The sequence below is a fragment of the Pezoporus wallicus genome, unplaced genomic scaffold, assembly GCF_028554395.1.
Source record: "Pezoporus wallicus isolate ANWC-B61680 ecotype Strahan unplaced genomic scaffold, APGP_CSIRO_Pwel_v1 contig_8166, whole genome shotgun sequence".
Taxonomy (NCBI): Eukaryota; Metazoa; Chordata; class Aves; order Psittaciformes; family Psittacidae; genus Pezoporus; species Pezoporus wallicus.
The window spans coordinates 732,507-746,416 of NW_026638114.1; the positions used below are offsets into that span (position 1 = coordinate 732,507).

General features: G+C 42.6%; 1 protein-coding gene across 2 annotated transcripts; it reads left to right on the plus strand.

Annotated features, from left to right (window-relative positions):
• Positions 1 to 2,252: 2,252 nt before the first annotated feature.
• On the plus strand, positions 2,253 to 13,690 carry LOC130599183 (F-box/LRR-repeat protein 21-like). Of its 2 annotated transcripts, XM_057409437.1 has the most exons (7): positions 2,253 to 2,342; positions 5,391 to 5,486; positions 6,783 to 6,921; positions 9,156 to 9,605; positions 10,717 to 10,839; positions 11,497 to 11,668; positions 12,972 to 13,690. In XM_057409437.1, exons 4-7 carry the CDS (start codon positions 9,234 to 9,236, stop codon positions 13,613 to 13,615), a joined length of 1,311 nt encoding a protein of 436 aa, XP_057265420.1. In that variant the 5' UTR covers positions 2,253 to 2,342; positions 5,391 to 5,486; positions 6,783 to 6,921; positions 9,156 to 9,233; the 3' UTR covers positions 13,616 to 13,690. The 2 variants fall into 2 exon arrangements, with proteins under 2 accessions (XP_057265420.1, XP_057265419.1); XM_057409436.1 differs by lacking the exon at positions 2,253 to 2,342 and having other exon boundaries at positions 5,258 to 5,486.
• Positions 13,691 to 13,910: the final 220 nt, after the last annotated feature.

Below are 13,910 nucleotides of genomic sequence, written 5' to 3' on the forward strand. Positions count from 1 at the left end.
TTTGAGTGGCTGGATGATGTAGGCAGCCTGTAGTAGTAAGTTAGATAAGGGGGACCTATATCCAGTGGGGTGGTTTGCCTTTAGCTCTCTGCGTCTTGTGTATGAGATGATACAACTGGAGACGTGAGCAGCAGTGCTGAACCAGGCACCAATGTGATACCTGGAAGACGAGTAGAAGACAGAAGCACCCGGTGTGTGCCCGTGTTTGTGCTTATTTTCTTCCAGTACTTACAAATCCGTAGCTGGTTCTATATAGATTAGTCTAATGGATTTCTAAAGTACATTTGAACCTGTTACTGTATAGCAGGCCAAACATCACCAGCAAGGCACCAAAGAAACCGATGACTGGTGGATTTAGATACTAGCTGCAAATCTGCATTAATCTCTTTACAATCTAGCCTTTAATCACGGTCTACATGGAGTAACTCTTAAGGTAAAGGTGCTTTTTGTAGCAGTATTTACTGAAAAATCAGTTTTAAAGAATATTTTAAGAACAAAGGGCTTGATAAAATTACCTGGAACTTAATCTCCTACTTCCTTTAGGGTCCGAGTTAATACATTTGAGAACCATGTAAGAGTGGTTTTGGTAGATTTTCTAAGCTAAATTGATTGTAAGTGTGCAGTGTATTTTGTCATTGTTTGATCAGGGGACTGGAGCACCTCCTGTCTGAAGAGAGGCTGAGAAAGTTGGGGCTGTTCAGCCTGGAGAAGAGAAGACTGCATGGAGACCTCAGAGCAGCCTTCCAGTATCTGAAGGGGGCCTGGGGAGGGACTCTTCATTAGGGACTGCAGTGACAGGACGAGGGGTAACGGGTTCAAACTTAAACAGGGGAAGTTTAGATTGGATCTAAGGAGGAAATTCTTTCCTGTGAGGGTGGTGAGGCACTGGAATGGGTTGCCCAGGGAGGTTGTGAATGCTCCATCCCTGGCAGTGTTCAAGACCAGGTTGGATGAGGCCTTGGGTGCCATGGTTTAGTGTGAGGTGTCCCTGCCCATGGCAGGGGGTTGGAACTGGATGATCTTAAGGTCCTTTCCAACCCTAACTATTCTGTTCTGTTCTATTCTGTTCTATTGTGTTCTGTTCTATGGAACTGTGTACTTTGAAGTACAGTGATAAGTATTCCTTTCTATTCCTTTCATTAGCCCTTTAACATGCTCAACCTTTTTCAGACCTCTGTGAAGAACCTGTATTTTGATGGTACACAAATACTCTGCTGCGTTCTGCCAGCTATGCTTTTACGCAGATATAATCTACCACTGGAGTGCTTCACGCTTAGTATTATCTCTTTATATAAAGATGCTATAAAGGCTTGTTCATGGTTAATCATTGCTGTATGCAAGAGCCAGGAAACCTGTGGTTGTGTTCTGTAGCAGCTGGTAATAAAACCTCAATTCTTCAGATAAGACTGGAATCATAAAGAAACACTGACTAGTGATGAGCTGTTCTGTTTGCACAGATAAAATATGCTTTATTATTATACATTAGGTAGTAAATTCTTCTAGCATCTCCAGTGTGGACATACAGTGCAGCGCTCGGTTCTCTGTCCTTGGCAGGGTGACATGCATTGAGGGTATGCACAGCAAGCAGGGAAAGCCTTGCTGTTCACAACAGAGCCCTTTTTTGGCCAACAGCCAGCTAAAACCCAGTATCCTTCTGCTTGAACTCCATCTTCTTTTAAAGCATTCTGCAAGGGGCTGACCATCCTTGGCTGGCTACAGCTTCCCTCGAGGAGGGCAGTAATGCAAGGAGACAGAGACAACGCGGCTCCCACGGCCATCCTTTAGGCCAAAAGGATGGATCTCCTGTGCTGTTGTGCCACAGACCCGTTTCCATAGGGAAAGGCTGTACCTGAGGCAAACTAAAGAGGCTCACGGGGCAGTTTCCAAGGGCCGGCTCAAGGAAGATCCGGGGTTACCGGTACTCCCCATGAGGAAACGATACAACAGCCGAGAGAAAGAATGACCGGGAGGCACAGCCTGCACCCCGGGCCTGCCCATGAGGAGCAACCGGCCCAGCCGCTCATGACGGAACGGAAAGGAGAGAGCCGGCCACCAGAGGTAAAACCCCTCCGCTCCGTGTAAGGGATCAGGACCCGGCCCGCAGCCGCCCTCCCCATCTTAGCCGCGGGGCTCGGCCCGCCCGGGCGTGAAATGGCGCCCGCCGCCCTGCATGGCGCCTGCGCGCTGTGGTGGTGGTGGGAGCGGGGGGGGTGTGTGCGGGGCGGCCGCTCCGGCTCCTCCCCGCGGCGGGCGGGCGGGCTCGGGGCACTGCGCGGAGCCTGTGCCCTGCTCGGCGGCTGGGCTCGGCCTTGCCTCTGCGAGGGAGCCGCGCCGAGGCGGCGGTGAGCGGCGGGGCGGCCCCGGCCGGGTGGGTGGAGGCCGCGGGGTACCCGCTTGGCGGCCCGGGGAGGGTGGGAGGCAGCGGTGGTGTGGAACTGGACGGCAAATGCCCGCCGCGGGTGGAGACCTTCATCCTCCGTGAGGAAGCTGAGCTCAGCAGGGCTCCTGCTGCGTTCGTAAACCCTCGGCCTGAGCGGAGGTCGCCGTCCTCAGGGCCATGGCTGCCCTCCGTCCCCTCAGCAAGAGCTGCGGGGGACAGCCGCGGGGAAGGTAGTGCCCTGCCCGGGGCTGCGTTCGCTCGGAGCCCGCTTGTGTTGAAGTGTGAGGTGGAACAGACTCCGAACCGCCGACCTGCGACCTCCTGGTGTGCTTTAACACCGGGGTTGTATCCTCTTCGGGCACCCGGTTAGGGCGAGTGGTGCGCTGGGGATGCCCGGGAGCCGTCGCTTGTAGGAAAAGAGGGGTTTCCAATGTAAAGAGGTTAAACGGCTTGTTAAAGATGGGTAGAACCACTTCTAGAAAGCCCGTAGAAAGAATGTGTTTCTGCCTTGCAGTGTTTGGAGCTTCAGATGTGTCATTAAAATAAGGGGAGTTTTTGGTGGTGTTTGTAGTCTAAAAGTGAATTCAGATGGGGGTGGCTTCTGAATATAGTGCATCAGTAGAACAGCTAGATTTTGTCACTTGAATAACGCTTAAAGTGGCAATGCGTTCATCCTGCTTCAGTGGAAATTACTGCAGGCATTAAGGTGTTCAGCTGAGTGCTGGTATTTTTAGGTCTCACATTAAAAACGTGATCAATCCCTTGCGAGAGAGACTGAGTTTCGAGGAAAAAATGAAGGCTTGAAACCCTGTTCAGAAGCAGAAATGCCCTAAATGAAGAAAAACGCTTGCTCTTGGAGCCTGATGTTCTGAAACGGAAGCTTCAGATGCGTTTTCGGGCTGTGTTTGGAAACCTACGCGGCGATTGAGGCTGCATCAGCAGTTCCAGGGCTGCCTTTCTGGAGTACGGGATCTGCTGCGCCTGTTCTCCACAGGGACTCCGGATTCCTTAACGTGGTGACCTTGGTGCTATCACTGAACTGCGGTTCCTTAAAAGACTCTATGATTAACGGGACAGGTATTTCAGCTCTTAAAGGCAGGTCCATCAACGTTAATTTCCAAGTGCTGGAAAGTTAAGGCTTAATTATCACGATGCCTGCTTTATCCCGGTGGATTTCTGAGCGTAGTTATTTGAAAGGGGTTTTATTTCGCAGGAACTTGATTTCCTTTGGATTTTTTCCCCCCTTTTCTCTCCCAGAAACCTGATTGTTACGGTGTTTTATTAATTCCTGCTGGGTCCTGGTGCTGAGAACTGAAAGGGGAATCTACAAATCAGGGGAAGCAGTCATTTCCTTGTGGCTTGAATCCATGATATGTTGGGTTTTAGTAATAAACCCCTTTTTTTGCAACAGCCATGGGAAGTAGTGAACAGCTGCTGGCTTAACTGAGCCCCTGCTGGCTGCTTCTCTCAATCCTCTGCTGAGACCTCCTGTCGTGGGAGAGATTTTAGCATCTTAATTTTGGCAGAAGTTGATGCTTCTTTTACCAGGATAAGCTGCAGAAACAGTTATTAAATTTGATTTCTTTCCTGATCCCTGGTGGGTTTTGTGGGTTTGAGTAGGATAATGTGCAGCTGTGTAAAAATACCTGATCATGGGATGCTAAAGTCAAGGAGTTTATAGAGAAAACAGCTGTATGGGGTAGTACACCAGTGTTTGATACTGTGCTCCGCACAGATGTGATAAACCTCACCACTTATCCAAGTGTTTCACTTCAATGACTGTGGCGTTGCTATTTATCTTTGGTAATAATTTAGGTAACTCTGCCTTATAACAATTCACTGTTATTTACATTGCAAGTTTGTATCTGATTGCATCTCTGATAGCTAGCTATTCTTTTATTATAAACATTTCTGCTTATGTGAGCTTAGTTCAAGCTGCTTTGCATGGTTCTTCTGACCTTGGAAACTTGAAGCATCATTAGGCTGTACACCCAATTATTTTATTATTTAACAACTTTGAATAACTTTTAATGTGGCATCTAAATTTGTTACATTCCTTACTATAAAAGGGTATTAATGTCCTTTTCCTAAAGTTCTGACATATTATTTTGCTATTAACATTTATTTTGCTTGCAGCCACACTGAGAAGTGTTGGGAAGAATACTGAAATCCTCACGTTAGACCAGATGGAAGGGTATACTCTTTATTTTTTAGCCCAGTGACAGGCATGTAAAGTTTATTATGATGAAGACTTCAGTTATTTGGTGTGGTTTTATAAAAGCCAACTTAGTGAAATTCTTGGAAGCAAAGCTTTCAATGATTCCTTATAGCGGAAGATAGGTGCAAACAGCTGGAATGTAGTGTTAAAAGAAAGTGGTGTGGAGGGATATAGGGGACTTGGAGTCTGAGCCCCCTTGATGTGGTAGTTGGTGATACACTTGCTGCTTTGCACAGCCTTTCATCTGCATTCTGGGAGCTCATCAACAGGAATGAGGCTGCAGTCTGGGTGGTTTATTGTCCATTGGGTGCAGCTCCTGCTTTGTTCCTTGCCAGGTGACTGCGTGTTCCCATGGTTGTACTGGGTGGTGGCTGCTGCACGTTGGGTGGTAGGAAGCCGTGCCATGTGGCCTCTGTGTCTTCATCGTCTGTTGTGTAGTTCCCTAGGCCAGTGTCATTTGCCAAACTTCACTACTAGTGGTAATGATAATGGAAATGTTGAGTAAGTTACTGTTTGCATTGTAGTGTTGGCCAGTACGGTGTAAATGCAGCTGCAACACTTGTTTCCCGTCAATTTTATACTTCATCCAAGCTCACTTTTCTATCAGTGACACGGTGTTTGAAATGTGGGAGATGGTACCTGTGTTCAGATGCCCTCAAGCTCCTTTACTAAAACAAGAAAATGTATAAATTGATTGCAGTGTATTTTCCTATCACTTTTGCATGGGATGTAATACAAGGATTATTCTTTTTGAAGACTAATAAAGGTTTTTGTGGCATTTTATCTGAACAGGAGGGGAAAGCAGACAGATGCTTGTGAATGCCCCATGGCTGCAGCTGCCTCAGTTCATTCATTTATTGCCTGTTGTAACTTGGAAGCATTCTTTAGGTAAGAAAGCTGCTTCAAAAGGCATCATGTGGTTTATAAACTTACACTTAATGCACTCCTTTGTTGAATCTTTAAATTGCATCTCACTGGTTTATGCTCTTAATTACAATGTTATTTATGTGTTCTGTTTACATGTGGTATTATAAACCTGCCTTTGTGTTAGAAACTGACAGCAAACAAATTTTATGTGCTGTGCAGTTGGCAAAGGGACTGTCTGCTCACTTTGCAGGAGAATGTAATACAGGGCCATCCCATCACTTGCAGACTTTTCAGATGCTGTCTGCAGTTACTAATGTGTATCAACTTTCTAAGTATAGACAAGCATGACTATGCAGCTTTTCAATTTTCTGATGCATGAGCTGAGCAACAGCATTACTTGCACGGGTTTCAGTGTTAGTTTGACTTTGCTGAGGAGATGGGGGCTGCTTCTCTTGTATTCATAGCTAAGACATGTACTGCACCTGTGCTAAACTTTACAACTATAAAGCTGATGTTAACTGGGTAATTTTTCACAACATAAGGATGTGACCTGGAAGAATGTAAAGCTTCATGTCTGTCACCTTTTAAAGGAAAAGTTCAGTGTTAGAAGGTTTCTAAAGATGTTGTTACTGGTTGAACACAATACTTTGTAAACATGTTCAGTTTCTAAATCTGCTTTTCATTTAAAATCTGTCAATGATTAAGTAAGATTTGTGTTGCCATTCCTATAGCTTTCCATTAAACCATCTACAAATAATGTAAAGTGGGTAACTGAATCTGGAAGTTTGGGGTATGCTTTCTATAGCAGACCAGGATACTTTCATACTAAGATACAGGGTAGGTTTTTCATATTAGTATGGGGGAGGATGTTCATGCATCATTGATACCCTTTTTCCAGTGTGTTTAATTAGCCAAAATAGTTTGCTTACTGTCAGGATTATCACGATGCAGTAAGCATACTTTTGGAGTAAAAGTGTGTAGTTAACATTTCTTATCGAGGTTTGTAATTTCTTTAGGTAATATTCAAGAATCCAGGGGTGTGTATGTGTTGCATAAGAGGACTGATGTGACTAAAACTTTATATAATAGAAAACCTAGATATGTGCCAACAATTATGCCTACCCACTAGTTAAATGATAGTTTTCAGATAACATTTGGTAAGATGAATTTGCTTGTCACATTCCATTATTCTCCTTCTGTTTTTGCACTACAGTGTCATGTGTGTTCTTCATCTCAGTCTTTGTTCCATATCTGATTTCAGTCCCTCCTCTGGGTCTCCCAGGCATTACAGTGTTTCTTTGGTTGGTGGCTTCACAGGTCAGTTCATCTGGGACCAGTCCCTGCCTTCTGGTTAAGGAATCCATGCACACATTCAGGATGACTCAACAGTGGGATGTATGTTTGGATACCAGGAGGGTGCTGGTAACTTGACAGGAACTTCCAGATTTTTTTGGGGGTATGTATATGTGTAAACCTATCATTGAATACTGCCTGGATTATATGACATGAAACTACAATTTACTTGACTTCAGTTGTGTTTTGAAATATATGCTGTTGGTGGTTAGAGTATTCACATTTTCACAGGGCTTCGTGTTTGGTGAAAACTTTCATTTATAACCAATGGGACCTTTTTCTGCTTGGCATCTCACAGTAATATATCATAATTTTACTTACTTATAGTACTGCAATATAGAATCCTAAAAAAAAACAGGAGGTTATTTCATAGAATCATAGAATAGTTAGGGTTGGAAAGGACCTTAAGATCATCTAGGTCCAACCCGCTTGCCATGGGCAGGGACATCTCACAGTAAACCATGCCACCCAAGGCCTCGTCCAGCCTGGCCTTGAACACTGCCAGGGATGGAGCATTCACAACCTCCCTGGGCAGCCCATTCCAGTGTCTCAGCACCCTAACAGGAAAGAATGTCTTCCTTATATCCAATCTAAACCTCCCCTGTTTAAGTGTGAACCCAGTACCCCTTGTCCTATCACTACAGTCCCTAAACCTTGACTCAGAGAGTACTGAGCCTTTGCTAAATTGGCAAGGCTATGAGCAGCTGCAAGAGAGAGTTATGCAATGGTTAATTGCTACATCCACACATAATGCATTAGAGTTCCCATTCATTATGTGGCTTAAAGCAGTCAGTAGTCATAAAACGTGGTCATGTTGATGACAATTAGATAACATGGTCTAGTAGCAAAATGTTTGTTCATGCTGAGCTTGCATCTTCATTACATTAAGTAACAGTAATGTATTGTTTAGAAATACTGCTGTGTTTTGGAGCAGATTGTTATTCATTCTCCTTGACTTGCTGACTTTGTTAATGCAAGGCATGTGTGTCTATTCAAGGAAGAAAAACTCCTATTATGAAATATAAAGAGCATTTCTAGCTTCTCCTCCTCCATATATTACCTACCACTATCATAAATGGAACTTTAAGGAGATGGAGTGAAGATTTCTAGTGACTGTTAGACATATGAACAGCTCTTGATTAGTGGGCTAATTCTCAAAGAATGCAAATGCTTTCTTTTCATCAAAGTGGAGTTGCACTTATGTGTCAGACACCTTATCAGCCACAGATCAGGTTTCATAAGCTGGGGAAGATGCCAGATAAATTTTTGATAGGATAGTCTATATTTTGGTAGCTGTTTCTGGATTTTGGTTTGGGTTCTTTTTGATCCCATAATGAAGTTACTATGTGAAATGTTTGCTCCAGAAGAAGCATGCTGTGAGTGCTGCCATGGAAGATTGTTCAGTAAAAACAGATAATGTGTGCTCTTTGTTCTTGAAGACTGCATGGTTGCTTTGAAAGTTCAGTTTCAGAGTGGCTGGGAAGAGATAAAGTCCTGTTGAACTTTCAAAGGCCTCATCCAAGGATAAAATGAAGTGGCATTTGAAACGGTTAAGACAGTTGTTGAGAACTGACTGAATAACAGAATTAGTGTGGAATGGACTGAGTAGATAGCACTGTTTCAGCATGTGAATGAGGGGCTTTTCCTTATGCTGCTGTTTTCTGAACTCTGGCTTATATGGCAGATACTCCTCAGTGGAATCATGCAGTTTGCTGTATCCCAGGGTCACTGTCCTTTTCTCCTGCTGACAAACAGCATGTGAGCCGTACTTTGCCCTGGTTTTGTAAGTGGCCTCTGAAGTTTTCTGTTGTTAGCTGTACAAACATTTTTCCTCTGTCGGGTATGATTGAAAAAAAAACAAGACAAAAAACCTCAGAACTTTTCAGTCTGACTCTTCTGAACGTGTCTGATCCAAGGTCATTGGTGCTTAAAAAGGAAGTTTATGAATTGAGTTCTCTAGATGATAAAATTCTTCTAGGAATTGAGTAGTTTCCATAGTTTGTCTGCTGCATTTAAACATAAACAGTTTGCTACCGCTAAACTAAATTATTGTTAAATACCTTATTTTCCCCCATTAAAGTGTTTTATATGCTATGAAGTAATAACTCATGAAACTACACTTGGTAAATTAACAAACCCAAGTTCTCCAAGATTCAGGTCAAGTTGTGCAACATAAAAGGTATTGAGGAAGCAGGTCCTTGCTAACTTCTATGCACTGGATGTTGACATAACATACCATTTTTCATAGTAACATGCTGTATTTAAGTTTTACTGACTTGTTATCTCTGACTGTGTTTCCATTGTCTTGTCTCTCCCTCCTTATCTCTGTTTTTCTAGAGACCTATTGCATGTAATACCTTTCAGACAACTGCAGTTTGAATACATTGGGTCGTTCCAGTACCTGAAGCTTTCACGATGAAGAGAGCTAGGCAGAGAGGTGTGGTTGACAGTGAAGCTCCTCAAGCATCACAGAAAAGCAAAAAGCAGAAAACTTGCTCCTATGGCTCAGTGTTTGGTGCATGTGACTTGCACTCCTCAATGGACTGGGGAAACCTTCCACACCACATTATTCTGCGTGTTTTCCAGTTTCTGCCTTTAGTCGATCGAGCGAGGGCATCTTCTGTTTGTCGAAGGTGGAATGAAGTCTTTCACATCCCAGATCTCTGGAGGAGATTTGAATTTGAACTTAGCCAGCCAGCTACTTCTTACTTAAAGTCTACGCACCCTGATCTCATTCAGCAGATTATCAAGAGGCATGCTGATCATCTGCAGTACGTCAGCTTCAAGGTAAGTCTTGGATGAACGGAAGGCTTGTCTTGTCATGTGGCTGAGTGTAATATATGCAGCTTCTCTGTGTCTGTTGGCTCAAGTGTTGTACCTGGGCAGTCTTATGTTTAAAAATGCAGCTACTGCAACATTTCTATGGATGCACATGGTCTCCTTCCATTTCCTACACTCTGATCTCTACAAAGTGAAGGAAGGGCTAATGTCAAACGATAAAGTGCTGAAGATTGAATGATGCGTTTTCAGCATATACAGAATACGTAGTTTCTGTGAGTCAGTGTTAGTGGCAGTCTCAGTACTCAGCAGATTATGGTGCAGATAAATATTTCTTACACATAGAAGCTTTCAAGGAAATAATTTTGTCTTCTGTATATAATTTGTTTTCACAATAAGGCTTTACAGTGAAGAATGTCATAATTTTAGAACCATGCTTTGAAAAAGCATGAGTAAGGGAGAAAGATGCTGTGCCTGTATATTCAGGTGTTTGATGCATAAAGACTTAAGTAGCAGTAAACTTGATTTAAATAAAAGCTAGGTTGTAGTCTCAAGATTGCATAAATGCAGATTTTTTTTTTCATTGAATACTTGATACAATTTGCTCTGTTCATCTGAGATCAGAGGTGGAATTACAGGTGCTTTGTTCACTTCTTTGCAGTCACCTCTCCTTAGAGGATATCGTAGTTCTAAGCTGTGAAGAAAAGGCAGAAGAAAGGGTTTATATTAATGCTAAGATGAAAGTCAGAAGGTTCTTTTTCTCAGCATTGGTAGTTTTATCTGTAACAGTCTAGAGCTGGTATTTCTAAAAGAGACATACATACAACTATCATAATACTAATTACAGTTGTTTACTAGGAAGGCATGAGGTTATTTGAGGAGAAGGCTTAAATCTCAGCTCGCTGTTCGTATTAGTAATACTCAGCAGTCACAATCAGGAAAAGTTTCTAATAGTGACCTTCCTGAACCTGAAATTAATGTTGTGCTTGGTCCTTGTTGTAAATCCAGTCTGGTGCAGTACAGCTGAGCAGGTGTGGAATGTGCAGGCTTGGGTATCCGTGATGCTGTTCTCAAAATATTAATAAAGAATGTTTTCATTACTTTCTAATTGCTTTTATAGGTTGATAGTAGTACTGAGTCAGCAGAAGCAGCCTGCAACATCCTTTCTCAGTTGGTAAACTGTTCTATCAAGACACTGGGTTTGATTTCTACAGCAAAACCAAGCTTCATGAATGTCTCTAAGGTAATGTTCCACCAACTGTAACCAGAGTAACTTAATTCACACTTAAACCACTTGAGTTTTCTGTTGTTTCATATCTTTAATTTGTGGCATCCATTAGTATTAGGAAAATAATCATTGCTTCTGTTTATTAAAATCAGTAGCACTGATACTTTGTGATAGAGATGAGGAATGATTTAGAAGCCTGGGGTTCTTGGTTCAGGGTTAAAAGATAAAATGACCTCATGCTGTAATGTGGTGTTAAAATATTGGGAGATTTTCCTTTCTTTGCCTCCACAGGTCACAGCAGAGTTACTTTCTGGAAAATAAAATAAATACCACTTCCTTTATTTCCGCAGGTAAATTCTAAATAGTTCAGGCTTATCACTGAATACTTATCCCTGTTTTATTGCAGTGAAAAGGTAAATCAGGTTGGATGAGTTAACTACTGAGTGTAAAGTTAATTCTTGTCACATGTAGTAGCATATTTTTAGCGAAGAGTACCTGTGTTCATGTTCAAATAATGCTTTCTTTGTTACACAACCAGGGGATACCTAAGAAGTGATTATTTTTTGTGCTTTCTGTGTGTGCAAAACCTGGGTTTAGATGTTGAAATTTTGCCCATCTTTTTAAATCATTAAGATTTCTTTTTTTTCCCCCTCCTTCAATTTCTCCCAACAGGCTCATTTTGCTTCAGCGCTGACAGTGGTTTTTGTAAACTCCAAGTCATTATCCTCAATCAAGATAGATGACACACCACTTGATGATCCTTCCTTGAAGGTTCTTGTTGCTAACAATAGTGATACTCTAAAACTGCTAAAGATGAGCAGTTGTCCTCATGTATCACCTGCTGGTGAGTAGTGAACGTGTAAAATGTAGTAGTGAAATACCATAAAATGAGGGTCAATACTTAGTTTGAAACAGGGTATTCATAAAACCTCTGATGTTCTTCTGAGTCACTTAGCAGAGGCCTTTTATTGACCTCGGCTTTAGATAGTTGGAAGGGGAAGAAGAATGAGTTGGAGTAATGAAGGTGGGGGTGCTCCTCATTCGACTGCATCTTCTGGGATTTTATTTTACATTCTTCTCAGCTGCTTCAGTACATCTGATGACAGGCTTTGAGAAGGAAAAGCCTCCAAAATTAGTGCAAGCCTTTAACACATATTCCAAGCACTTAATGTTCATTGCCAGTTCTGTTAAAGGGTAGTGAAATATATGCTGAGTAATGTGGGCAACTTTGTGAACTTAACCAACTGGCGTTCTCTGGGAACACACATGCAAAATCCCTGAGCCATGAGTCAGCTACTGGTTGGTGGGATAAAGGAGATGAAACAACAACAGTTCCATAAGGTACTGAGAGTTTAAGTTACTGACAAAAGTGTTAATACTTCAAAGTTACATTAAAAATACACGCAGTGTGTACAGAAAAACTAGCAGTGGAAGACTACGAGTCTTTCCGTGTCTGCAGTGCCCTCGTGTGTCCAGATCTGGTAGTTATGAACTTGCTCGTTTGGCGTTGGTTGGTGAAGGGCTCACTCCTTTTGAAATACAGCTTTGACCGAAAGTGCAGAAGGCTTTTAGGTCCCTTCTCACTTACGTTTCTCCTGAAACCTTGCTGCTGGGGAGAGGGAATCCTGGTTTTGTCTCTTCCCTGTGCTTTCCAGAGTCCACAGAAGGTGATATAATCTGTCTACTTTATATTCCAGCAGATTGAGCAGTTATGTGGTTTATGTCTCAATTCAGGGAAGGGTCTGGTTTTTAGCACAGCTCTTCAGCTAGGTTTGCTGGTGGTCATTTAATTAGAATCCTTATATGAATGCTGAAGGAAGGAGTATTTAGGGAAGGGAAGTGGCAACTTCAGCTGAACCTTACCTGATTTCAGTTGCTGCTTCTAAGTTGTAGAAATTTTGCACGGGGAAGGCAAAGAGGAATAAGGGTATATGCAGATCCAAGATGAATACAACTAGATAGACTTGCAGCTTTAACTGATAAGTGTTTATGGCCAAAACCCTCTAAAGGATGTAGATATTTGGAACTTTATGGTATTTCATGGGTTTATGGGTATAGGCATGAATACTCAAGCCAATAGAATTAGGACTTGCTTGAGTTTTACATTCACTTTTCATTTTGCAGAGTAATTGCTTTTTGGTCCTCAGGAATTCTCTGCGTTGCTGACCAGTGTCATGGACTTAAGGAGCTGGCTTTGAACTACTACATATTAAGTGACGAGCTGCTGCTGGCTCTGTCAAGTGAAAAACACGTTGACCTTGAACACCTTCGCATAGATGTTGTGAGTGAAAATCCTGGCCAAGTTGAATTTCATACTATTAAAAAGCAAAGCTGGGATGCTCTTGTTAAACACTCCCCCAAAGTCAACATTGTGATGTATTTCTTCTTATATGAAGAGGAATGTGATGCTTTCTTCAGAGAGGAAACCCCGGTTACACACCTTTACTTTGGTCGTGCAGTAAGCAAAGCGATGTTAGGTCGCATTGGCCTGAATTGCCCAAGGCTAATTGAGTTGGTTGTGTGTGCTAATGGACTCCAGCCTTTGGATGATGAACTTATCCGGATTGCTGAGCGCTGTAAGAACTTGACAGCAATGGGACTTGGTGAATGTGAAGTGACTTGCAGAGGTTTTATTGAATTTGTGAAGATGTGTGGGGGCAGGCTTACCCAGCTCTCTATAATGGAGGAGGTACTGATTCCAGATAATGATTATAGCTTAGATCGACTCCATTTGGAAGTCTCCAAACACCTGGGAAGACTCTGGTTTCCTGATATGATGCCAACATGGTGAATTCTTTACATTTGTGGACAAAAGGGTAGAATCAGGGTGTTGCTTTCTATGCAAATAAAGAATTTAAAAATGAAACGTGAAAACTTATTTGCAGGTTTGAGTTTTTCTACCTTGAGAACCTCTAGTAGTGTCACAGCAAAACATTCTGGAGTGGTAATGGTATGTTGAAATAGAATCAGTGTACTTAACGCTTCTGAGAGTGTCTGTGGTTTACAGGTGCTTCAAACCTCAGTGAATTGGGCTTCTCTGAGCTTCATTTTAGGTGTTCCATCCACATTAAAGGTTGGGGCAAGTT